The 27783-nt window shown below is 37.2% G+C and overlaps 1 protein-coding gene across 10 annotated transcripts in view; it reads right to left on the reverse strand.

Moving 5' to 3' along the window:
* RASAL2 (RAS protein activator like 2) overlaps positions 1–27783 on the reverse strand; it is a 373040-nt gene that overhangs the window by 7843 nt on the left and 337414 nt on the right. For 6 of the 10 annotated variants that reach the window (XM_009192660.4, XM_009192670.4, XM_009192650.4 and 3 more), the window contains 10 exons: positions 26373–26517; positions 20374–20518; positions 19468–19704; positions 17484–17685; positions 15245–15444; positions 13603–14464; positions 7712–7846; positions 6016–6218; positions 4716–4803; positions 1408–1438 (listed from right to left, as the gene is read on the reverse strand). In XM_009192660.4, coding sequence (XP_009190924.1) covers positions 1408–1438; positions 4716–4803; positions 6016–6218; positions 7712–7846; positions 13603–14464; positions 15245–15444; positions 17484–17685; positions 19468–19704; positions 20374–20518; positions 26373–26517 — 2248 coding nt within the window. The remainder of the gene's footprint in view (positions 1–1407; positions 1439–4715; positions 4804–6015; positions 6219–7711; positions 7847–13602; positions 14465–15244; positions 15445–17483; positions 17686–19467; positions 19705–20373; positions 20519–26372; positions 26518–27783) is intronic. The other 4 variants (XM_009192642.4, XM_003893470.5, XM_009192644.4 and 1 more) reach the window with 3 other exon arrangements.

Genomic DNA, 27783 nt, shown 5'->3' on the forward strand with positions numbered 1-27783 from the left:
TACCCTAATCTTAGCTTCAGCAGCTCAGTAAATCATTCCAGAACCTTTCTAACATGAAGTCTATAGTTTTCAGAAAACAACACAAGAAACAGTCTTTACCTATGCCTGTAAAATTAAAAAGAAAATAGCATATGGGGAATACCTCCAAAGCCAAAAGGAGCTTTACTATCTTAGGGGTCTTTTAAATTGACCCTGAGAAAAGCATGGTAAAGTTTAGTCATGGTAAAGTTCACAGAGGAGGTAGCAGGGCTGAGGGCTGGTGCTGCTCCTTGCTATTAAAACAGCAGCTACCCAGGGCTGTCACGTAGTGCTACACTTTGGGACACATGCTACTAGGAGCAAGAAGAGTGAAGACCACGGCCCTGGGGGAAAATCTAGGTAAAATCACGTACCACCTGGCATCAAATAATACTTCCCTTTACTCTCCTGCTTTCTGGGGGCAGGAAAGCAGGATCTGTAAGGTAGCAGTGCTGGTGGTCACAGTTTCAAAGTATATTAAAAAAAAGAAACAACAACAAACTAGCTCTTGCTTGTCATTATCACTTAAAAAAAATATCTTTCTTTCCCTGATGGAGAACTCAAGTGGTAAGATATACAAAATCAGCATTATTAATGACCCCATGCATCTGGTATAAAATGCTTTTCATTTTGGGAAAGTAATTCATTTTAAGGATAGGCAAAACTAAAGGAAAGAGCTGCAAGGCTTCTAAAAAATAATAATTAAAAAAATTATAACCAAAGAAGTTTACTGGGATAACAAATACAGATCTTTGAAAAGCCAATAGGTAAGAACCGGCCAGTGAATACTAGAAAACAAGAGGTAAGAGCTAAATATGATATTCCCCCCTCCCTACCCGCATTATTAGGAATGATCTCTAAACTGAGTAACTGATAATTTCTTGAATGATTAAAGAAAAGATATTTCAGAATTGGGATAAATTATAAGGCCTCAATACTAAGGAAATTAGGATTCTCCAGGGTTCATCCAAAAATAAATCATTCATGAAAAACTTGATTTTTAAAGGGTCAAAAAGAAGGCTAAGAATGACTGTAATTACTTATTGCCTAAAAAGGTAACAACTGAAGACAAACAGCCCCACTACTAAACAGCAGAAAGTTTCCACATAAAGAAGCTCCCTTTGTATTTCCCCCTATTGCCAACCACTCAAAATAAAACAAAATAGTTAAAAAAAATCAAATAGAGACTTATGAAAGTCAAGTTCAGTTGGCAAAAGATGCTCGGATATTTCAATTCTGCCTGGATTGTAAGGGAAAGCAATCTAGTCCACACCTGACAGGAAGGATTTCCATGTGGGGAGTGGCAGGAGCTGGAATGTGTAGGAGGCCAGTGCACTGGGCCAGGGCTGGGAACTGCTCAGCTAGAGAACGGACGCGGGGTTTACTTGCCTGTTTGAATAATCTCATCTCCATTTATGACCTGTAATTTAACACAGCGGAGATATCACTTGCAACAGTAACTAGGCAGCTGCTTTGCTTCTCATAGGAGGAAGCCCTTCTCTGTTCTCCACCTGAGTCACATAGAGAGATCCTGGGAGCCACAGTGTCTCCTCATGCTCAGGGGTGAAAGGTAGCACATTCTCTGGTCTGATATTTAAGAAATGGATCCTTATTATCACCACTAGGATCCCTATGGCCCCTAAGCTACAAGGTCCAGGATAGGTGCTTCTGCCACTCACCAAAAGGAGGGCTCATCCTTTTGCAGTTCCTGTTAGAAAGCGGCTGATGCAGGCCTGTGCCTTGTAGCATGAAATGACTCAAGAAGAGGCAGACGTTGAATTCAGGGACAAGATTTTCCTGGTGGGAGCACAGGGCTGCTGACAGAGATGAAAACCAGTTTACTGGGCACCTGTCTGGTAGTGTTTTGGGAAGTGTTGACCTAAGAGTTACTTCTCTGGGAAGCTTTCACACCAAACATGTCTTCATTCTATTAAATGATGCCAGAAGGGCTGCTCTGCTCCATCATTCACTTAAGAGAGAAGATTTATCCTTACAAAAGAAAGGATCTGATACAAAAGTCATTCATTACAAAGAATGCCAAAAGATGTTTAAAGTCATTTGCTATAATAAGATTTTAATGTATCAATAAGCCAACAGTTGGAGTTGAGAAACCTTCCTTTTAAGGACATTATAATTTTTAAAAATTTAACTATAGTATTTAGGATTTGTGCTATGCATGCTGCAGAGGTTTTCCAAATATAGTTTAGTGAATTCTCCCAACTATTCTCTAGGGATCCACAGTGGGTTTCTGGTAGAATAATTTATTATATAGTAATATCTGTGTTTGGGTAGGTAATTTATTATATTTAACCAATCATAGTATGATTTGATTCATTAGTTGAGAGTGGTCCTTGCTGTTGAGTGGTCAGTGGAAGCAGCTGGATATTCATCTATGAAAGGTGCCTTGATTCTACCAAAATAGTCCAGAGAACCAAACCATTTCAAAACCACTGCCTTGAAGTATGGACGCAAAATATTAACTAGCTTAGCCAGACCACCAGTCTGACAGTGACTGATGGTTTGAGGATAACATTTCTCCCATTCCTGCACATGACACCCTCCTGGTTAACTGAGAGACAGTCCTTACTTTCCAGAGCATTTGAGTCCTAATAAATCAGATTCCCTCCCTGGCTTTTACCTCCTATGCCTAGCAGGTGACTTCTGCTTTGTACCCAGTCGCCTAGCCCTAATATAAAATTAGGGGGTGGGATAGAAATCTTCAGGAGCTAATCATGAGGCTGTCCTGTCAGCCCGTGTACAGAACCACAGCTGTGGCACACCCAAGCTCCCTCTGCTTAAGACTATTTTTTTTTCCAAGACAGGGTCTCACTTTGTCGCTCAGGCTGGAGTGCACTGGTGCAAATACGGCTCACCACATCTTTGACCTCCTGGGCTCAAGCTATCCTCCCACCTCAGCCCCCCAAGTAGCTGGGACTTACAGGCATGAGCCACCATGTCTGACTAATTTTTGCATTTTTTGTAGAGATGGGTCTCACCATGTTACCCAGGCTGGTCTCGAAATCCTGAGCTCAAGCAATCTGCCTGCCTCAGCCTCCCAAAGTGCTGGGATTACAGGCATCAACCACCTTGCCTGGCCAAGAATGATACTTTTAAACCAGCTGAAATTATTTAAAAAGTATTTTATTGCTTAGCACTAACATCTCTCCTTGTGTGGTTATTGATAGAACTTTTCTTGCTTTATATTGCTATATTGAAATTTCCAAAGTGAAAACCTACCAACATTAGTTTTCCTGACTCAATTGCCTTATTTATCCAGGCAGTTTTTCTTAAGTCTCTGGGATGAATTTTTATAGTGTGAATAGTGAGACGGCCTAGTCTCCACTACCCTTACCTCACCTACCCTGGGGGCATCGAGAAAGATTTCTTTCAAAGGACCAAGTAAGATAATTACTACAGACCTTTCTTCTGATTCTCAGCATGTCTAAGTATCCAGAAACAATAGAGTTCAAGAATCCAAAATATTTTAACGAACTGTGCTGATTGAGACAGCATCCTCACAACTCTCACCTGACTTCCAAGTCTACTGTGTTTAAAGAAGTGTGAGGCCCATGAAGCATTCTTTCCATGACTGCGCTTTCAGCCTCACTCTCAATTTTGTTGAAAAATAAACCCCATTCCACATGGACTCTGTAAGGAATCTAGACTGTTAAGTACATGTTTAAGCATACGGGGGGCTCTAAAATATGTTGATTACTAGCTGATACCTAGAGAAGGGAGTAGGCTATCTATGCATCAAATCCTTGCTCTCATTTTTTATTTCACAGCTTAGGGTTATGATATGGCATTTAAGGTTGAAAAATGCAAACCTAGATTGGCTATCTTCAGGGAAGCAACACATTCAGTGGCTAGATCAGCCACTATCAAAACTATCAAAACTGTACCTGCTTTTTGTTATTTGCTTCACCATAAGAAATACAACCATATTTTGCAATGATAAAATAAAAAGGAGTTAGAAACATTTCTTGCCTCCTGGATTTTGCTCTAATCATTGACATGTCCCTATGAGGTGCTCTTGGCAGCCTTTATCTCATTGGTGTCACAGGTGTGAGCTACAGTGAGCAGAAGCCTAGGTTCTGATTTCAACAACCTTTTCTTTTTTTAAAGTTTTATCAAAAGATGCTCTCTAAGCACAGCACCAACAAAGAAGAGCGGCCAAGCACATTCCAAGCAGCAATGCCAAACCCTAAACCAAAACAACAATAAGGAAAGGTACCTTTTTACAACCTTGTCTTTCCCTGGCAATTCCATTACTGTCTGGGGCAAAAGGTTGATGGCAGTGGACGTGACTGACAAGACCATGAACAGCACAGCCAAGCAATGGTCAGTGGAGGTCACAAGCCAGACACATGCAGTGCACTTTTCACAATTACCCCCTTAGAAAATGCCCTCCTTTCCATAAGGAAAGAAGCAAACCGCATCATGCACTAGGTTGAGATTTGTCAAGCAACTGCACTAAACACGCTAATACTTTGCTGAGTAAACAGACTTCTCACCAGTGAAAGAAAGGAAAAGTAATGGAGGTCACATAGACACTCATTTAATCTTCAAAACGTAATGTCCAGAACTTTTCAATGACCCATTTTCTGGTACCTGCCTTGGCATTTGCAAGGGTGTGAAGTCAGGAAATAACAGTTATTATAAACAAGTGCCTTCTATTAGATTCAAAGCCTGCTTACCTGTGCATCAATTATTTTCTGCTTTGCATCAATAACTGCTTGCATCTCAGCATGATCCTTCTTCAGTTCTTCTTCCACAGCCATTAGCCTAGAATGTGGCAGGGAGGAAATATCAACATCTTCAAAGAGAGGGCTAACTAGTGTAGAGAACAGGAAAACTCAATATCCTCTGCCCTTCTTAATAAGACACCTGCAACCATCTTTTCTTTCTTGTCTGCCACCTTGGAATAAGACATCTAAGGTCAATTTTTCTCCTTGCGCCTCGGTCCCACACATTTTCATCTTCTTTGGAACAGTAATCCCATAATCATTTCCTCCCTCATCTCTCTCAGATTCCTTCCTGAGCACAACTTATTTCATCTTAAAATATCAAATCAACAAAAACCAAACAACCCTCTCTTAATCTCAAGTTACCCTATACCTGGCCCACTTTCTCTTCCCTTGCACAGCTAAGTTTCCTCAATGAGTACTCTATACGTAGTATGTCTAGCTTGTTTCCTGTCCACCATTCACATCTTAACTCATTGATGTTTAATTCTGCCAGTCTACCCAAACACCTCTCAGTAAGATGGTCAATTACCTCCACACTATTTAAACAACAAACCGTTCTGTTTACTTGACTTGTCCATAGCATTTTACAAATATTGAGGCATAGTGGTTATGAGCATGGAATCTGGAGTCCGGGGTTCAAATCCTGGTGCATCACTAACTATGTGACCTTGGGCAAGTGACTTAATGAATTTGTTGCCTGTTTCTTTATTTGTAAAACGAGAATAATAATGCGTAGGTGGAGGCTGTGATAAAGATTAAACAAACTATTATGTGTAAAGTGCTTAGAAAGGTGTGTGTCCCATGGTGAGTGCTATACAAGTGTTTGGTAAACTTTACCCTCCCTTTTTTTCCCTTGGCATCTGCAGCACTTTCAAAAGAGGTCCTCTGGCCCCAAAGATATTCCATAAAATTCCTTTCCATATTTCTGGACTCATTTTGAAAGATTAATTTAGTCTTGGGCATTGGATATTTACATTTTTAAAACCCAGTTCTCTAAGATTTCTCAAGTAAATCACCCAGTTTTAGTTTTTTCTAATTGTTATGGTTAAAGAAAAACAGATTACCTTCATAGGAAGTGCCCAAGGTCTCATATTTAGGATATTTTAAGAGATACAGTCAATCGTCACATTTGTACTCAGTACAACAAGGATAAAAATAGCTTTTGCTGCCATTCCTTCAAGGTTCTGTGGATCATCTCAATTCTTTGTCTCCCTAACTAGCCCACATCTGCTGCCAGGTGATGTCTAACCTGCTGATTATGCTTTTCATCTGGCTGTCCTTCTCTTCCTGCTGTCTTCGGAGCCGCTCCTCGCTGTCCTCCAGTCGGGCCTTGTATTCCAGCAGCAGCTTCTGCATCTGCTGCTCCTGCACCAGCAAGCGGCGTTCATATTCCTCCAGTCGCCGGCTGGATACTCTCAGGCGCTCCTTCAGTTTAGTAATTTCTTGTTCATACTAGGGCAGACGAGGCAAGGAGAGAAAAACTGGAGTTACATTGCTTTTAGAAATCAATGATTTTCTTTTCTTTCCTTTTTTTTTTTTTTTTTTTTTTAAAACAAAAGAAACCCTAAGCAGTGTAGCTAGATGCTGGCTGTGCTGTCATTCCCTATACTGTTCTTAATATTCTTTAAAATTATCAACTGGCATAAATGTTAATGGAGCATTGCCTTCCTTACTAAAATTACATTTTAAATCTTAACTTGGCATTCCAAATTCTACATATGTATGTATCTCTCTCTACACTAGGCTACCATTGGTATAAGCCACATCCAATCTGTGACGGTATCAAATGAGAGAGGAAAAAAAATAGATGAAGAACTTAAAAGTCTGACAAATCACTTAAAATAAGCCAAAAGTCAGTTGTCTATAAGAGAAAAAGATTCTGTGTCATCATCTGCACTGTAGGATCTCTGACGTGTCTTAGCTCATCAGACTGCCATTCCTTTGTTCTACTAGAATCACCCCTTTAGAGAACAAGCAACATTTCTATAATGTTAACCCTCTAAATCAATAAATAGACTTTCATGGCAGAGGTTATTGCTGCTTTCTTCCCAACTATAAAAGTGTAAAATATTCCAGTCACAGCACTAAACAAAGGCCTACATGTTCTCTAGGGCCAATTAATATTGCTTCTTGGCCCATTTTCATAATATGACTCACCTGCCCAATTTTGTACTGCCTGCTGGAACATACATGTCTGTGTTCTAAGAAGCTTCACATAAATTCAGTGACTGCATTAGTTACATGGCCCTTTCCTGTACTGTAGTTGCTGTGGCTGGGGTTTGAGTACACTGGAATCATCATGCTGATAAAAAGAAGCTAATTGTCTGGTTGTCAATTAAATAATATAATTCTATATATGATGTCAAGGTTCTTGTTTGATAACCCTTTTTCTCCTTGTCAACTTTTCTTTAAAAAACAAAAACAACAAAATCTAAACAACAGATAATATCCTTTTAACAATCATCTATAGAGTTATACATTCTTTATCCAGAAAAGGCAAAAACAAACAAACAAACAAACAAAAAAACGAAAACAAAACAAAACTAAACTAAAATCAAAACCAAATTGTTACCAAGATAAAAAAAAAGTCTTCCCCTAGGGTGATTTTGTCCTTGGGTGAAGACCAACAAGTTTATGGAAACATGAAATATTTACCTAAAATGACTAGAAATGAATAGCAGAGTGTTCTCTAGATTAAGGCATCTACATTAAAAATAAAAATAGTAGCTGCCACCCCCCAGCAAGATGAACATTTTCCACGTATATTCACACACACACATCCACACACACCATGGACCTATTTTACATAGATATGTGTAGGATGATTAACATAAGGGGTAGAGGTGAAGATGGGGGTGGGAGGAGTTTATGTTCTTAGCTAGATAATCCTTTTAGAGGCCTGCCATTTTGGGATCAGTAAGTCAATGAAGCAGACTAGGTTCTACCTTCTCAGCATGCTTGGCTTCATCTTGATTTTGCTCAGTTTCTTCCACATCCTCTTCATACTGCCCATTGTTCAGAACCCAGGCTGCTGTCCTCTCTACTGGGGACATTGTGGCAGAGTCCACAGGTGACTGAACCTGCATCAGAAACAGTTATTAGCATTTCCCCTAACAGCTCACCCATGTGCTATGTTTCACAAACAGCTATTCTTGGAAGATGTTAACTGTGATCTCTCAGTTTTCTAATTAATGCTCTTAGCTTTAAGTATTATTTTACTAATGCCAAGGCTAGGGGTAGGGAAAGAGAATATACATTTATATAAGTGCAAACCATTCTGAATAGAAAGTTATATATAACATATCCAAAAGGCATCCTTATTCTCCCTCTAAAGAAAGTCAAAGCCTTAAAATTGTTAATTTGCCCGGTGGTGCAAATACTGGTAGGTAACAAATTGCCTGCTGAAATTAATAAATGACCTCTACCATAAAAGTCTATTGATGATAAAATAACAGGAAGAAAGCATAACCTGATGGTCAAAACATCTGTTTAGCCTAGACACAATCAGAAACCAAAAAACTGATTAGTGCTAAACAAACTCACAAAGTGCCCATTTATAATCAGAATGGCAAATATTAGGTTGGTGCAAAAGTAATTGTGGGTTAAATGGCAAAACCCACAATTACTTTTGCACCAATCTACTTAGTTTTCATATTAATGATTTAGAGAAAAAGAAGGACAAGTGATGCTGGTTATCTTTACAGAACACTGACTTCATGATGGATTAAGACCACTCAAAGGTCCTTATACTGGAAAATTTCTTGAATACAGGATCAAAACGATGGATACTGGGTAGTCTATTTTCCTAATCTACTGAATAGAGATACCAACACTGTCACTACCACCTATCTCGATCATCTCATAGGGAGCTGTGAGGATAAGACAACATATATGAAAACTCTTTGGAAACTTCAGAGTGCTACAGAGAGGTTAGATGTCAGTCATTACCATATTTATGTTTCAAAAACTGGCACTAGATATTACAATTTATATTAGGCTACTGAACATTAGTACTTTCCCCACAAACAATGATGGAAACACACAATTTTTTCCCCATCTGTCCTGCCTCAGAAAGAGAGAGTAAGCTACAGAGAGAGTGCAAAACTTGGCATGTGAGTTAGCCTTTTATAATTAAATAGAGGGATTTGCATTTTGAGGACCAGAATTCTATAATTTCATAATTTGAAAGGCATTTTCTCTCCCATCACAGCTATTACATCTTAAGGATCTTTATATCATTCTGAAATAGAACTCAGTTAAACTCTAAATAAATATTTTAAAAGAAGGGGTATTTTGATAAACTGGAGAGTGAGGAAGACCAGATTAAAAAACTGACTGCAGAGACTAAAATGTTATCAGAGATGGGTTGGGAGAGACTTTAAAACTTGCACATGCAAAAGTAACACAGGGACATTTCTTAAAGATGTGAAGAAGGATCTGGTTTAGCTGATTTACAGATTATTGATATATATCAATAAAAATAGCTTCATGTCTGAGGATGGATGTGCATAGTTTATATAAATAGACATGTACACACTAAGCAATTGTGAATGAACTTCTAGAAATTTCTACTATTTTATTGGTCAAATCTTATTTTCAGCCACTTCCTAATATATCCTAGTACTTTCCTTGGCATACAGTAGGTGGTCAAAATAATAAAAATAAAAGTGACAAAATAGATTAATCCTAACTATTCCTTCTATTAATGATAAAGTCTTCACAAAATTGTAAAAAGGCTAGAAATATTGAATAAATAAAAAATAGTTATTGTGCTGGATTGAAAGGAAACAGAGGTGATTTTTGTTTCATGATTTTTTTTTGTTGTAATATGTTCTTCAAATGAAAAAACTATATACTATCTTTTATATATTCTTGGTCTTATAAGTGTTGCTCTTATTTTCCAATTAGTCAATCTAACAGGCATCATATCATACAGTTCTTTTAAATGGTACTGACTAGTTAAATGCACAACAGATACTCAATAAAATATTATTCATTTATTATTCTGGATTATCTTTAGAATTAATTACTAAAATATAATTTATTACTAAGAGAATATTCTCTGTTTTTCCCCTAATCCTTTGGAAGGGCACCAAAGGATTCTTTTCAATGATTGTTCCATCTCCTTATAAGCCGGATAAACCGCAAAAAATATCTCTAGTTTATAGTCCAAGAAATTGAGGGAGGAGGTAAGTGGTTCAGATCCCATCTTGTCTAGGAACAGCCTTAGAAAGAGAATTTATATCCACTTTCAACATGATCATCAAAGATAATGAAACAAAAACAACAAAATCTAAACAACAGATAATATCCTTTTAACAATCATTTATAGAGCTATACAACAGGAATTCCCATTAGGAATATCTTCCCTTTGAGATAAAGCTGCATAGGGTCTCCCTGGAAAAACAGTAATGCTTTAGGGCAAAAGAGCCTGACGCAGCAGTTTCACTGAGACTACAATTAGTCACAGCCTGGCTATGCTGAGGCCAGTTCCTTGTTCCTTGCTAGTATTTACTAGATATAAACAAGACCAATTGGTTTCAGCTTCAGAGTGTGAAATAGTCGGATTCCTATAAACGAATTTCTGCTATCAATACCAAAGAAAGGGCTGATTAAATTAATCCATAAACTCTGGGAGTTCTTGAAGAGGTTGGTTAGGAGACAGCTCAACAAATCCAAATGTGAAAACTGCAGCATCATATTAATAGACTTGTCAATTATCTATTTTAAAAGGTCTCTTCAAATTCAAATTTCTAAGATTAGGGTACATGATAAATCTGAATGACTCATATATTATACAAAAAGTCTATTATTTGTACAAAGTACATGATACATAAAAAACAAAATAGAGAGGAAAATAAGAAAAAAGCAATCCAAACAGAGGCTGAAATGGGTTAAAAAATTAAGACGGTTTCTTGAAAAAAAATTTATCTGTAAATTTTTTCACCAGGATTTTATTTCCTTCCTACTCATTAGACGTAGAAGACCGAAGCCAGTTACTGTGCAGACAATGGCCACTACTTTGTGCTGAGATATAAATGGAATTTGCAGGCACAAAGCTACTGATAATTACAGCCACCTACAGAACAATCTCCACAAAGAAATCCTCTAGTTTCTGGGAGAGAATTCCCCAACACAATTTGCAATTAAAATATGTAAAGGAATTTGCCTTAAAAATGTGCTGATTATATAGAACTTCAGAGGCTTCATGGGAGTGAGATGAACAAAGCAAGCAAGAAACAGAAAGATAAGAAATAAAAAACTATGCCAGGCGTGGTGGCTCATGCCTGTAATCCCAGCACTTTGGGAGGCCAAGGCAGGTGGATTACTTGAGGTCAGGAGTTCGAGACCAAGCTGGCCAATGTGGTGAAACTCCGCCACTACTAAAAATACAAAAATTAGCCAGGCGTAGGGGCGGGCACCTGTAATCCCAGCTACTCAGGAGGCTGAGACAGGAGAATTGCTTGAACCCGGGAGGCGGAGGTTACAGTGAGCTGAGATCACGCCACTGCACTCCAGCCTAGGCAACAGAGCAAGACTCTTTGTTTTGAAAAAAAAAAAACCAAAAAACTAACGATGTAAGTTCAAAACAATGAACCAAAAGCCAGTGTAGGAAAAAAAAAAAAGAAACGTGAACAATCAAAATAAAGTGATTTATGCTTCAACGGATATGACAGTGGCACCACCAGCAAAAGTATAAATTAAGATTAATATTCAAAGCTGTACCTGGACATCTCACTGTGCCTGTACCCCACTTCATGCCAAAAAATATATATGTGACTCATTAATGGCTGTGACACAAAAACTAATTTTTATATTGGTTGTTTGGAGACTGTATGCATTTCCCACCTCCCATCCATCCAGGCAGTCCTCTATTTATAACCCACAGAAACATTTATTATGTGCTTATGTGATAGCTATTACATTTTCCTAAAGAAAAAATGTTATAAATGACAATTGGCTCCAGATGACCACAAAAAAGGCTATGTAATTTATAATATTAATAAACAATCAGCCTGAGTCATGGGCCTTCATGGAGTCACAGAGGACTCCATGATACAGAAGGAAAGGGTAAGCAGAATAAAAACAAGAATCTTTATTTTCCTTTTCTGTACAGGGCTGGGCCTAAGCACACTTTTGAAAAGCAGGTGGAGGACACTTTTCCTGTCCTGTCCCTCTCTGCCAGATCTCATGCCCTTCACTAATCTTATCTTCAGTGCCCTTGTGCTGCTCTAAGTCCCTGAGTAGATATGTGCTTCTACACAGTATTCTGATTTCTAAAATTATGTATTTTTCCTTTCTCCACCCAATGAACACCTTAATTCTCTGAAAGTAGTTGATCTCAACTAGAGTCTAGCACAAAGGTGATGGGAGGAAACTACTTCACAATAAGGTGGGCATGACTGATAGCCTCCTAACACATACATTTTATGTTTATATATACACACACATTTATGTATAAAAATACATATGATACATATAAAAGATACATATTTTTCCTTTTCTTCAAATACAAATGCTTACTAAATCAAACAATTTGGTAAATCTTTGGGAAATATAACAAAATAAAAATGAAAAATTTAAGACTGTAGAAAAACTTTATTACTCAGTAAAAAATGACCAAGTAGGAGGTTTAGCCCAGGAAGTCTGCTTCCAGAAACAGTTTAAGTTAGTCATGCTTTTCATCCCTTCTTCTATTTCTGTATCCAAGGATTCTATAAATAATCCAATTAAAAAAATCAAAGTAGGTGTAAGGGGCTCTGATCATAGCAGACTGGAGGCAGATGCAGCCATATCAGTAAGTGCCTAAACTGTAAAAATGCAAATATATTACAGATACAAATTAGGATTTTATTGCAGTCTCCCTCCCCAGTTATTTTGCTGCATAAAAGGATTTGTCATAGAACTCTTTTAATCTCAAACTTTCTAGTACTATCATTAGGTTTCAAAAAAAATTCAACTAACACAATGCTTTTTCAGGAGAAAAATCTTTTTAGATGAAAGATATAAAAAGATATATATTATATATATGAAAAATTACATGAATGTGTATATATATTTAACAGTAGTTTGTTTCAAAGGGAAAAATATGTATTGATGCTTCAAAATGTAATATGTAAGGAAGAAATGATTAATTTCTGGGCAAAGCTTTTTATTTGTCAAGAAAAAAATCAGAAAATCTTATATTATGATTGGATGTGATGTTAGCTGGGCTTGTCCATGTAAATAGAAATGTAAGGGATCTGCAAATGTTCAGAATACTTCCTTTTCTACCTGTGCTTCTATCTTTTTAATCTTTCCTTTACCTTGACTCTCTATGTGTTCAAGTGTTTATTTTTCTAGCCATTTCCAGGAAAAGGCACATGGGACTTTGTATTTCCAGAGAGAGTTGAGGGATGGAATGGAGAAGAGTCACATTAAACTCTTGGCTCAGAATGCAAACCTTTATTCTGGAAGCTTAAGAAAAAAAATTAAGAGGGATTAATTTTCAGATTCCCAAAATAATAGTTGGTTTTGCCTACAGATTTTAAGTATCTAATTATTCATTCAACATCACCGATTTGTTCTAAGTGTAAACTGATGTAGTAGCTCTGCTGCTTGAAGAGAAGGGGGCCCCTGCGTGTTTGTTAGACTTTTAAGGGTAATGAGTCAAACTTCATTCTGCAGTCTCACTTAGGCAGAAGCTTCCCCAAATTTTCCTTTCCTCTTTCCCTTTAAAGGTTGCTTTTAAGTGGAAATATTGTTAACAATAGGATTTCCCAATGATTTACGTATAAAGAACCAAAGAAACAGATGGACCAAGTAGAAGCCACGCCCCTTCAGCACTCGCGCCTACCTGCTGTGTCTGTTGTCTCTGGATTGCTCTCACTTTGGGAACAGGGCTCTCTCTGGAGGAAGAGGATTGCTGCCGGGACCGGCTCCCATTCTGCACAGGTTCGGCCACCAGGGCTGCGGACGCCACTGACATGCTCCCGGTGCTACGTAAGGAAGCACTATGTGGCAGGGATGGTGGGGCTTTGGCTCGGGCACCTAACCCACCCTGGTCCACTTTTCGGATCTGGGCCTGCCCAGTACTATTTTGTCGTGGCAAAGCAAGAGGTATGTGTCTATCTGGCACAGTGTGCCGCCTGGAGAAGTCCTCACTCTGAGTGCTACGTTTAGTGAAATCTTCCATGCTGCTATTGCTGGGTCCACTAAGCTTGAAGTCTTCACTGTTACTTTGGCTTCTGGAACTGGCAGTGCTTAGGTTCTCCAAACTGGAATCTATAGAGGCCTTTGGCATTGCTGGAATTGGGTTATTGAGGTGATAGACAGGGTTCTGGAATGACAAGGGCTGAAGGCCACCTGGCTGGTTCAAGGCTGGGTGCAGGGGCCTTCTCACTTGGGGTGCACTCTGGGGAGTGCTCTGGGTTTCCCGCAGCTGTTTGATGCTGGCCACCTGGGTTATGGAAAGCTGGCTTCCGGTCAAGCGTATAGGCACATCAAGCATGACAGATGCATGCTCCACTTGAGCAGCATGAGTGTCCTGGAGGTCCATGAGGGAGACGCTCCGACCATTAGGAAGGCTACTTTCCCTTTCATCCTTTTCAGAATAAGTCATGCTCTGAGAGGAGGCTTGCTGAACCAGCAATAATGTTTTCCCTCTGAAGTAGCTGTCTGTGTTGTCCTGGCTTGGAGATTTTAGTTTATGCAAATCACTGTGGAAAAGGAAAGGACACTTAATTTCTCTTGAGACAACTTCAACATGGCTAAGATGCCTCAATTCAGGCATGTGAACTCCTCTGAAGGTTCTTATGTGGATACATACATTTCTTTGGAAACTCAGATTTTATATAATTAGGGAATTATTACAATTGTTAGAATAAAATCCAGCATTTTTACTTTTTCCCCAAAAGTAGAGAATAACACTGTAGATACCAACCCATCACTGTCTTCAGTTTTAACCAGGATTCCAATAATTTCCTAGTTAGGTTTTAAACCTTCCTGAAATATTCCAATTCATACTTACTTATCTAAACCTTCAAGAGAAGTTCTAAGTACACAACTGCAAGGTCCCTGCTAAAGGCACAAGTCTTGCCAATCCATAACACAGTCTAAGCATCAACATTGTATCTACCTGTCCAGCTGACATAGCCAGCTATAAAATGGTTTTCACCGAGGTTCTCCATGGTTTTTGAATGCTATAACGTATAGAAACATGAATTTCATAAAGCCTTTGGTCTTCCACTAAGCAAGACAGAAATTTTTAAAATATGCTGGGGAATATATTATAACTCTCTATACTACCATTCTAGAAAATAAGTTATCCCAGATCTTGTGCATTATAATGACAAATAATTGAACTGCTCTCAGGTCAGATGAGTCTTCAATTGCTCATGATTTTAAACTTGTAAATTCAAAAAATAGGTTGAATATACTTCTGCTAAATCTGAACATTATATTTCTCTGAGATATTGGTCACGTCCTCTCTTTCATACCTGTCAGTGGGGTCTTCAAATATTTTCTGCAGCCCAGAGGAGAGGCTTCCACTGACATTTGGACTGGAGTTATGTTCAGTGAAGCGTCTCAGTTGCTGTTGTATTGGCGTAGGATTAGTCAATGACTTGGTAATATCAGCAAGAACACGAGGGAGAGGCCCCAATTTTGCCACGGTCGCCTGTAGGAAGGAATTTTCACCCTAATTGGATAATAAGCATTGCGACATCCACCATAGATTGTTTTTGGCACAACGATGGCCATTGATGGAGGGGTGTAGGTTGGAGGGAAGGGTAGGTGTTTGCATATGGGAGTGGCAGGTTCATAATGCATTGTTATGGAGCAGCAGAACCATGGCGTCGAGATGAATGGAGGAGGCGAAACAGGGTGCAGCAGACATCGAGGAAAGAAAGGAAATTGAAATCAGGATTATGCAAATAAAAATTAAAAGACATGCTCAAAACTACCAAACTAATGCCATTCCAACTAAAATAGACATGCGAAGCAAACTAAATCTCTGGGAGGCTAGTAGATCAAGGTGGGGGAGGGTAGAGGAAGAACCAAATTCCTTCTAACCAAAAGAACTTCAAGACCAGAGGATCAGCTAGTATAATAAACTTTCAAAGAAAAGGGATCATGTGAGAAAAGAAATGCATGCCAACATATAAGAAGGTGCTGCATTCAGGAATCCAGAGTACTGCAGGGCACACAGATGATACTGCCATCCACTATCCCAGTCAATCTCGGGAATCCCGACCCACTGCCAACTGAGTTTCCATCAGAAAGACAATTTTTGTTGTTAATTTAACAATAAAATCAGGTAAACTTTCTCTATGAGATATGTCTAGATGTATTCCTGGTTCCCAGGACCAAACACAGATTAAAAAGGAGAAAGTGTATTTACACAGCAAAGTGCGTTAAAAAGACCTTGATCCTGAATAAACCAAGCCCATTTCACAGGAAAACTGAACCTGCATCCCACTGAGATGCAGTTATTCAACAAAGACTAACTCTTTAATACTTGCTTTATCCATTTCAATCATTTTTTTCTTTAGGGAATGCTTACTCTCATGGGGTCTTAGGGGTCCCCTTCAACTGTCAGTCAGTTTGACATAGCTGCCTTTGGGTCTCTGCCTTCTCAACAATCAACAGACTCTTTTACCCTACTCAAACAGGTATAGATGCCACCAATGCCTTTACTTGCTCAACAATGTTGGGCTATGATTCATATGAAAAGGATTTACCTTTGGCGTAGTTGCAACTTAAAACTCTAGCTAGCATTTCTAAAAGTGAAAAAAGGTCCTCGAGAATAAGGAACAGTTTACTGGTTCCCAAATGTTTTAAGCATTGGAGGACACACTACCACTTATGTTTCCTCAGCAAAATGGCCTTTGTTAATACGTTTTATTCCCCTTCAAATTTTACTGGTATATCACTTTTATTGATAGGAAAATAGAGGAAAACAAATCATTATCACAGAAAAATAACTGTCTTTTGAAGTTATTCTAACATACCACCACACATATTTATAAAATGCCTGTAGCAAACAAAAACATCAATAAATAATTATTGTAATAAGCCTAGCCAAAGTCTATTAGACTATTTTTTACTACCAAATCTATTCCTTTTTGTTAAATTCCAGAAGGAAGAAAATGATTGGCATGGTGTATATTTACTTATTAATACGGTACATAATAAAATTCTTAGCAAACAAATGATTAAAAATAATTGTTTTCTGTATTCTTAATTCACATCTGTAAAGAAAGAAAACTGATTTTTAGCACTAATAATTATATGAAACTCTATGACTTGTATAGTAAAAAAATTTGTTTCATGGGCAAAGTTACTTAAAACATGATAAACCTAGTACTTTCTTAGCTAAATCTGTACTTTTATTAGAAGTTACTATATGAGGTTTCATCTTATCCTATTAGACATGCATAAGGCTGTATATACCAATATATTAGTTTCTAATAAAGTTTTCAGATATGCACTCTGTATATATAATTTTAGAGAAATATACTCCATTAATTCAGATAAATATTAAAAACATATATTAATAATGTCATGGTTTTCTAGAATTTCACGGTTGTCGGTCCCATATTTTACTCAGAAATGATGACCACTCTCAGATTTCTAGGGTAAAAGGTTGCTTTCAATTAGCAGAAAGAGTGAGTGCTATCACTCTATAGGTACTTTCCAGAATTCAGGTACATTCTATCTTCCGTCAACCTACTTTACCTTATCAAGTTGGGAAACTACTTCCCACAGTAAGGAATGCAAAACTGAAAGCTCTCGGCCCAGATCAATGTAACCATCAAAGCCTGGGGTGTTTGAGATGGTGTCTGGATTAGAGATCTCCAAAAGAAAGCGCTTCATTCCACCCCATTCATGTTCTAAAAAATCATTCATGAATGCCATGTATTCCTCTTTGTTACCAAACCTGAAGTAGAGGATGAGAAAATGAGAAAGAACATATTCAAGAGAGAGATGATCATTTTGCTTTGACTTTACACAGAATTATGACATTTTTTTTTAATTTTGTGGAGGGAATGACTAATTTTATTATCTATAAGTAATAAATGCTACAACATACTTTCTTAATATCACTTTAATATTCCAATGCTTTGAATAGCTTTCTATTCTCTAAAGGGTAAAGCCAAACCTCTTTTTTTTTTTTTTTTACTTCTGGTATTTGAATTTCTCTGTAATATAGGCCTCACTTACCTACCAAATGCTCACCAGTACAAACCTTCAATACTGCTAGTTTCTTCAAAGTCTCCCAAATATATTATACATTTTTGTCTTCTCCAAGCTTTTGCCCATGCTATTTACTTACACTAGAGAAAAACTTCTTTCCTTTGCCTATCTAGATTCTACCTATCTTCAGGGCCTAGTTTAAGTCCATAAAACCTGTTCCAAAATAAAATATAAATATTTTTTAGCTCAAATATGGATAAATATGTGTATTTCTGCATTGGCTTATATATAAATTATACAAAATTAAAATAGTACACCTCTAAAAAGCCACTATTTATACTAGAAAACAATCTGCTCGTTTTTTTTTTCTTCAATACATTGCTAATAGAAACTTGTTTTTAAGCATCAATATTGAATAAATCTTGGTCAATTTTGTAAATGTGAATTCCTTCCCAGCCATTTCTTTAACTTATTTTCTATAAATTATAAAAATAACATAAACTTACTGAAAAAAGTTTGAAACAATGAAAAGTAGAAAGAAAAAAGTGTGGATGTCTCATTCAAGCTACCCAAATATATCTGCTGTTTATATTTTAGTACATTTCCTTCCCAACTGTTTTCTCCTAATTTTCTTTTGAAAAATTTTAAACCTACAGAAAAGTTGAAAGAATATACAATGAATACCCATATGCCTTTCATCTACATTAACCAACTGTTATTTTTGCCAAGTTTGCTTTCACACCCTCTCTTTCTATACAGATTTTTTTTTTTTTCCTTTCTGGAACCATTTTAAACCAAGTTGCAGACATCACCTCTAAATAGTTTAGTGTCCATTTCTTCAGAATAAGGAATATCTCTTACATAAACCAATGCCATTATCACACTAAAACTTTTAAAAACACTATTCACGAATTATCTTATCTACAGTCTATATTTAAATTCCACCCATTGCCCCCAAAAGGACATATATTTTTTCCAACTTAAGATCCAAATAAGTTTCAAGTACTGCATTTAATCTCTTTTAATCTAGAACAGCCCCCCTCCATCTTTCGCATTTTTCATAAAATTGTCTTTTTTGAAGTGGTCAGGATAATTGTCTTAGACAATGTAACCACATAATTTGTCTTTTCTTCCCAACTTTTTTTATAGTTAGATTTTTGTATTTTCATATTGCTGGGGTAACAGTATACATACCACTTTTTATTCTGCCCTTTTTTTTCCTACTAAAGCATTTTTATCAGCACTTTTAATTTAATTTTATCTTAATGCTCTATATTATTGGATAGTCTTTGTAAGCAGCTTGTAGTACCTGCAAATATTCCATTGAATGCATGTATCATAGGTTACTTAACCACTCCTCTACGAAGTGATTATTTAACTTGTTTCCAATTTTTTGCTATATTTATTAATATCACAGTGAAAATCTGGTAACATGAGTGATGAGGTTCCCAACCCTCATCCAAATTTTAGGCCTTGAGTATTTTTTAAACTGTGTTTTTAAAGTGGTTACAATAGTATCACCTACTTGGCAAAGTTGGCCAGGTTCTGAATGACCTTGGCAATAAGAGTTAGAGTCCGAGATGTGCGGTCATCAGGATACTCCTGCATAAGGTTGAAAAGACTGGGAGACATAATGGCTGGACACAAAAAACGGAGAAATAATGAGGCACTGATGAGCCTCTCGCTGATGTCTTGCTTGCCACGGTTCAGGCACTGCTGCTTCCATGATGCAAACACTTCTTTCAACTCACGAGGGAAAACACTAGGGAAGGAAAAAAGTACCAAAACCTCTAAACACAGAAGTACCAGAACCCAAAGCACAAGTGATTCCACCCTGACCCAACATATCTCTGCTTAAGAGTCAGGCTGTGAGGAGGACCTAGTAGAAATTCTGGGATGAGGTTTTACCTGATTCATGGCTGAGAGGCGGTGGAAAAATTCAGAGGCCAGATGGAGACTGGAAACCCAAGGCTACAAAACTCTGGATTAGTTTAAATTTAGTTTTGCAAAGTGGGAAAATGGCATGAGGCTCCTGACTAAACCATCTGGTTTAGTATAACTCACCATAGTCTCTCTAAAGACTGTTCATCAAAAATCTTCCAAAGTTTCACCAATTGCTAGAGTTAGTGCAATGATCAAAATTCATGAACACATCTGTTCAACACTAGTAAATATTTTAGAAATAAAAAGAAATACTTTTGATATTAGAGGCTATAGTACTAATATTCTGGGGAGAGATTATATTTATGTAGATAGCCAGTTAAAAAGTACTTCTGCTTACAATGGAGATTTCAATTTTAGATGGGACTGTATTCGGGAAACTTTCAATTTCTCTCCAAGACCCTCCCCTTTGGTTGTAAAATAATTGTTAACATTGTGATGACTTTTACATGAAAAGATGTTCCACAGGCAGAGGATGAGATAAGCTCACCAGTAAGAGTTGATGATCTTGCAGAAAGCCAGCTCACAGCACATTTTCAGGTTGCTCTGATGGTCTATCAGTTCACTAGATGAACATTTGCTGGGATCCACTTCACAGTTCTCATCTGACTCATACAAAGCTTTGATAAACTCCCCTATTAGAAGAGAGAAGATGAAAATATAGCTATAAACAGTGTCTTCCTGAATATAATAAAAGGACTTAATGATTTCTGTCCTAAAATGTATAATGGGGAATTCTTTTCTAGATCTGACAGGGAGGGCACAAAAGATGGCCCATGAAGCCTCATTGCTTTGGAACCCAAGAGTTGTCACATCCTACATACCATGTTTATTTTTCTTATCCTGGAAGTGGAATAACAGCAATCACTAACATCATCATCACAGTATTTATAAAAATGGTAATGACACTACTTAAAAAATGTATTAAACTAAATATATGTTTAATTAGTCATAAACTCGTTATTTGTTTTAAGGCTCGCTCTACTTAGGGGACTATTATTGTTATTGCAGAAGAACAAATGACCCAAGCTTGATTGAATAGTCCACTGAAGGTTTTAAGTGCTAATGTTGGTGCCAAATACAGATGCAAGTAAGGTTCTCTATGCTTACCTCTTGTAACGGAGACAGTCATTCAACACTGCACAATATTACAGCAGATCTCCTTACATAATCTGTATATGCTTTTCCATATAAATTTAGTTTAGAAGCCCTGTTCATATGGCCTATGTTCTAGAAAGATACACCCACTATTCCCTGAAAGAACAAATTCCTACCTTACCTGTTTATCCTCTAGTACACACCATAGCTTGTATATCTTCGACTACTTCGTATTTCATATTGTTTGTGTTTGTTTCATTTCTAGGATGAATACCTTTGGAGGTTAGGTACTAGGTTTTATTCATGTTCAAATCTTGACTCTTCTGAATAGCTCCCAAAATGTTACAGGTGCTCAATAAATATTTATCAGAGATGGCAGTATGTATTCTTGGTTTTTTATAGGTCTTTATGAAAGAGGAGGGGATCTTTCAAAGATTCTCCTAAATATGCGTTTATTACTTGAGGTTCAGGCTAGTTATAACAGACTTCATGAAAGTGAACAATAATGCCTGCAAAACTAAGTAGCAGCAGCAGCAGCAGAAAGAGCATTTCTATCAAAGCAGTTAGTTTTTAGATAAATGAAAGCTTTTAAAAATACCTGTGACAGGGGATGAGAAGTGATAATTTTGAGGAAAAATGCTTAGAGAACAGGAAACAATGTGGTATACAGAAAGGAAAGTGGTGCACAGAAAAATTAAAGGCACTGAGGTCAGACACACTGACTGTGGGCCTTGGAAACGTCACTTAATTAGTCTGAGTTTCAGCTGTCTTATTTGTAAAACAGTGTTAATAGTAAACACCCTGCAGAGCTGTGGTAAAGAACAGACATAATGCATGGAAAGCATGTAATATGGCACCTGGCTCTTAGTAGGAGCACCATACAAAAAGTATTTTAATGTAAAAATCATGCAACTTTTGAATAATTTTTTGTCAAGTGAAATGGCCAAAACTAATAAGAGGCTTTTAAAAATGTTACCAATTCTCACAAGATATGTATTCAATATGTTCTCTATGTCTCCTGTGCTATGTTTCCACAAATGAACTTCATTTAAAGAGTACCTAAATTTAAAACTAAGAAATCAGTGTCAAATATCCCATGTAAAAACTGGCCAAACTCTACACTTGTATCCTAAATATTCTGTTTAGTGACTTCTTTTAGGTTATACGTATTCAAGGGAAAAAATACTAATACTAATAAAAAACATGAATATTAACAATATTTTTTATTCTTCAAGAAAAGCGCCAGATAATTAACTCCAGGGACCAGAAGTAAATTAATTGTCTATAGTACCAGCATAAAAAGTTTTTGTCCCTGATTATTACATATTTAAAATGCTCCAAAATAGAAAAATAATACTTTAACTGTTGAAACAATAACCAGTGTTTGAACATGTAGAATGTACCATATTGAAAGGAGAGGCTTTTATTGATTTGTAACTAGAAGGTGCTTAACTGATCAAAATTACCAAGAGAGATTAAAAAACCCACTTGTTTGCCTTCTTGCATTTGAAAAAAACCAGAGCCAAAGGGGGTGCTCGTTATGTTGTTTACATGTTAAGTTTGTGCCCAGAATGTTCTATGACGTATTTTCTATGTAAATCATTAAGTCATTATTATCTAGGATAAAAATTACACATGCAGGAATAAGTCAACAAGGATGGACATATTACTGCTGAAAGGAATTTGCCTCCATTGCTAAAAGTGGAAATCAGGTCTTTTCAGGGCTTTCTTTTGTATATCTCACAGATAGTATTTCCTGTGTGTCACAGGATACCAAGGTGCAATCTGATTTCAAATGGAAAGGTAAAATAGGATAACAGATGGAAGATTTAAGTCTAAACAATGCAGAGTCTGTGCAGAAAGAGTAACGCTTTAATTAAGATAAGGACTGGCTAAGAAGCAGACAGATATTGTACAATATTACTGGCACCTTTTAAAATCAATTCTCTCTGAAAATTCTTCAAGCAGTCTGGAAACAGCATCTATTTTCTGCCCAAAGTATATGAAATATAGCAAAACTTTAATGAGAAGACAATATAGCCCCTGTCCTGAAGAAGCTTACCAATTAATTCTGTTTATGCTCTTAGAAGCAGCAGCCATTTTTACTACTGTGGCCCTTGCTCTTGGATTATAAATATTATTACAGAGATTTCTGAGGGGTTACTTGAATTTCTTTCCATATCCACTGAATTAATTTTCATGCCTCATTGAGCCCATCGGCCATTTAATCATTCACTGTCCTATCAAAGGACTGGTACCCACTTTTCGTTTTGGAAATTATTTCATTCAGAAATCCTGTTTAGCAGACTGAATTTTCAAATACGAATATTTGATTTCAAAGAAGCAGGTAGTCAATAAATATTCACTCCTATCTCCATAGAATGGAGAATACGGTTTGAGATGCTTTTTTGTTTTTTGGTGGACTTTTATAACAAAACACAAATCATTAAAGCAAATCATGAGATATAATTTACGACTGTAATAAGCTCTTTATGTAAATGACACTATAAACTTCTTTGTACTTTTCTTAAGCTCTTTATACCATTCTTAATGTCTATGTGATTAGAGAAAAAAAATGACGATAAACAGGAAGACAAAAAATCTACTTCAGAGCAGAAACTAATTGTAGTAGCTACTATAATGTGTCTGCTTCATGTAAACACACTGATCCTGTTTCTTGAATGGCGACTCACTCTATTCCTTACAGCCTGGCTCCTCTCCTCCTGAAACCGGTGTGAGCGACCAGCAGTGATATTTAAAGAGCCAAATGCAATATCCATTCTTTTTCTTTACCTTCCATAATTTTCTATTGATGCTTTCTTCTCTATTGGTGTCTAGGACTCAGTATTTTCCTGTTTTCTTTCTTTCTGGATGCTCTCTCTTTCTCTGATCACTTCTCTGATTCCTCTTCTTCATTCTACACCATAAACCCAGGTGCACTCTAAGATCTATCCTTGGCCCGGTTCTCTTCCTGCTCTGGTAATCTTGCAGCTTCATTTAACCTCTCCACGTGCGTAAATTAGTCTCAAATTTCCAACAGCCAGCTAGACAGGTATCTTAGATTTCCTATCTAAAACCCCTGAGATTTCCTACTAGAACTTCAAATTGAATATATATGTAATTTCCCCTGTTTCACGCCTACTACTTCTGTGGTTTCTATTCCTGTTATGAATCTCGTCATCCCCCTAGTCACTCACAAAACCCAATTCTCTGTAATATTTGTTCCCTCCTTCCTTCCTACAAACTGAAAAATTTGCCAAGTTCCATCAGTTCAACCTTACTATTTCTCATATCCATCTTCTTCTCTATTCTTACTTGCGTGATTACCCTCATTCAGAGTCTCATTCTTTCCTATTACAAAGGCTTTTTTTTTTTTTTTTTTTGAGAAGGAGTTTTGCTCTTGTCTCCCAGGCTGGAGTGCAATGGCATAATCTTGGCTTACGGCAACCTCCACCTCTCTGGTTCAAGCAATTCTTCTGCCTCAGCCTCTTTAGTAGTTGGAATTACAGGTGCCCACCACCATGCTGGCTAATTTTTGTATTTTTAGTAGAGATGGGGTTTCAGCATGTTGGCCAGGCTGGTCTCGAACTCCTGACCTTGGGTGATCCGCCTACCTCGGCCTCCTAAAGTGTTGGGATTACAAGTGTGAGCCACCGCACCCAGCCTACAATGGCTTCTTAATTGATTGGCTTTCAGTAGGCTTTCTTCACCTTTTTTTTAAAGACAAGGTCTTTCTCTGTCACCCAGGCTGGAGGGCAGTGATGTGAACATAGCTCACTGCAGCCTCGAACTCCTGGGCTCAAGCAATCCTCTTACCTCGGCCTCCCAAGTAGCTGGGACTACAGACGTGAGCCACCATGCCTGGATACAACTCGTCTTAGTCTGCTAAGTTAATTCCACTGAAAACACCCTGCTCAAAACTTTCAGTGGCTCTCCAATGATTACTGTAAACTTTAAATCTTCACCCAGGCATTTCAGGTATTCACAAACTGGTTCTAATTATTGTTTAATCTTTTTGTTTATTGTTCACATGTTTCTTTCATGTCGTTTTCTAGCTAAATGGTTTTATTCCACACATTCCTGGTTCTGTTCCACCTCTATGTCTTTTTGTTCATGTGTCCTTTTCCCCATGCTACTTCTTATCTTCTTATCTGCTCTTGCTCAATGTCTATTTTTAACCTTTCTATTCTTCAAACTACATACTAACATAAATGCATTTCACACAGAAAGTTTGACAATTCTATCAGCTGCATTCAATTTTTTAAAATTCTTTGCAAGAACACAGAATGTCTCTTTTTGGTACAGAGATATCCCTAATGTTATATCCTTATATTGCAAACTCCTTGAGGGTAAAAATCTCTCCAATCATTCAACATATTTTTACTTTCTACTCTTGATAGTCACACGTGGCTGTTGAGCATTAGAAATGGTTTATGCAAATTAAAATGTGTGATACATGTGAAATACACACTGATTTTCAAAAAGAATAAAAAAGTAAAACACCTAATTAATAACTTTTATTCTTTTAAGCCATTAAATAGTATTTGGATATACCGGGTCAAACGAATTATGTTATCAATTTCACCTGTTTCTCTTCATCCTTTTTAATACTGTGACTACTAGAAAATTTAAAATTACTCAAAAAATAAAAATAAATAAAATTACTCACACATGGGTCATATTATATTTCTATTGGACAGTGCTGCTCAACAGTCTGTGCAGGTAGTGGGGATATGGAGGTAAAACAAAGGGCTAGTTTCTTCAAGGAACTCACATCTGCTCTATCGGGATGTATATTAAAGTGACCAGCACAGTGCCTTACTCTAGTGGTTAATGCCTCAATTTCACGACCAAATCTGGAACTCCAAGTGTGTAGCCTAGTCAGCAAGAGCTACTGATTGGACAAAAATTAGTTATGTTAAAAATTCTAGAAACCTCAAAGGCAGAAATTTTTGGGGGAGTTGTGGGAAGTGGCAAGACTTTCTTCACTTTTGATTAGAGTTTTGCATGCATGATAACAAATGTCAGGGTAACACTCTCAAGACTAGGTAATAACATCATCATATAAACACCCAACACTTTGGGGAAAACAGATCACCTCAGATCTATCAATGGACACTGCTGGTATTACTGTGCATCCTGGAATCATGAAGCTGGGGACCCGGAGTAGCAGTGTATGCTGACAGGGTTTCTGTTTCTACATTTATTGTTATTTCTCCACTGGTGAGTACTGCAGAGACTTCTTATGGCCACGATTCAAACCTTAACACCTGAGTCAACTAGAACTAAATAACATGCAGAATTTGAGCTCAATTCATTTGTCTCATGGGGGTGAAATAACTTAAAATCGAAAGGTAAAGAAAAGAAAATAGATGTTTTTGTCTTTCATACCCAGTGCGTCATGAAGATACTGTTGTCCCACCAACTTGAGGTATTCCTCAATGGATTTGGTGGCAATAGTGTTCTCTCTGAAGATCAAGACATCATGTTCTCCACAACGATCCACCTCAGACATCACCAAGTCAGTCAGAAAATCCTGGTAGAATAATGTTCAATAAGGCAGAAAGCAACTGAATAAATAATATACATTAGAAGAGACTGCTGAAATATCAGACATCCTGGAAATGTTGCTTTAAAACTAAAGCTATCAGATTCATCTGAAAGGAAAAAAAGCAATCAGGATAAAATCTTAGGTGTTACTACCCCTACATTTAAAATTTCCTCAAAGATTTTCCATTGCACTTTTGATAAAGGCCATAATTCTGAATGTAGTCTACAAGTCCCTATATTTTCTGGTTTCTGTCTACCTTTCAAGACTTGTACCTTTTCTTTTTAGGTCCTTTAATACACCAAGCCCTTTCTAACACACACAATGTTCTCTATTTACCACAAAGCCTTTTTTTTCCCCCCCAAATACTGTTTTCAGTTCTGCTCTGCTCCCACCCTTGCTTCCACCCCTACTATCATGTAGCTCATTCCTGGGATCCTTTGGATTTTAATTCACACATCATTTCCTCAGTGAAGGCGTCCCTGACCAACATTGCCCCTGAACTCCATTAGTGAGCTGCACTTGCTCCATTTCATAGTATCATCTCTCTTTTTATCCTCTGCAGTTCTCACTGTAATCTTATTTATTTCTGTAATTACTTGATTAATATTTATTTTCCCCAGAAAACCAGTTTCTGTTTTTGTTTACCACCATATCTCCAGTACCTAACAGTTTCTGGCATATATTAGGTGTTCAATATATAATAGCTACAAATTGGTCCACAGTGTCAATGTAGAGTCTACTGAACTCATCACTTGAAGTCACTGTCTAGGCTATCTTTCTGTCTGCCCACCCATCCATCCAACCAGAAGGACAGCATAAGGGGAAATAAAGGTGCAAAGAAACAGCTGCTTCATTCCTCAACAGTCTTAAAGAACTTCTTGTAAAGCTCAATATTGGTTGTTCAGTTTGAAATGTGATAACATCGTATATTTTGAATGCTATATAATTATTGGATATTTCAAGGGCTGCAAATGCCAAAATAGGAGGAATATGCTGATTTACTTTTACTTTAAAATTAAGCATTTTAAATGTCAATGGGACTTACTCTGGGGCAGTTTAACAGTATAACAGAGTTGTAGACTTAGGAATCACTATTAAACTTAATGCTAAGAGACAGGAGGAAACTCTTGGGGGTAACGGTAACATTCTGTATCTTGATCATAGTGGTGGTTTCAATGGGTGCAGAATCACTCAAAGCTTACTGAACTTTTCCACTTTAAATGGGTGTTTATTCTACCTAAAGTGTATGTA

Source organism: Papio anubis, chromosome 1 (assembly GCF_008728515.1).
Source record: "Papio anubis isolate 15944 chromosome 1, Panubis1.0, whole genome shotgun sequence".
Classification (NCBI taxonomy): domain Eukaryota; kingdom Metazoa; phylum Chordata; class Mammalia; order Primates; family Cercopithecidae; genus Papio; species Papio anubis.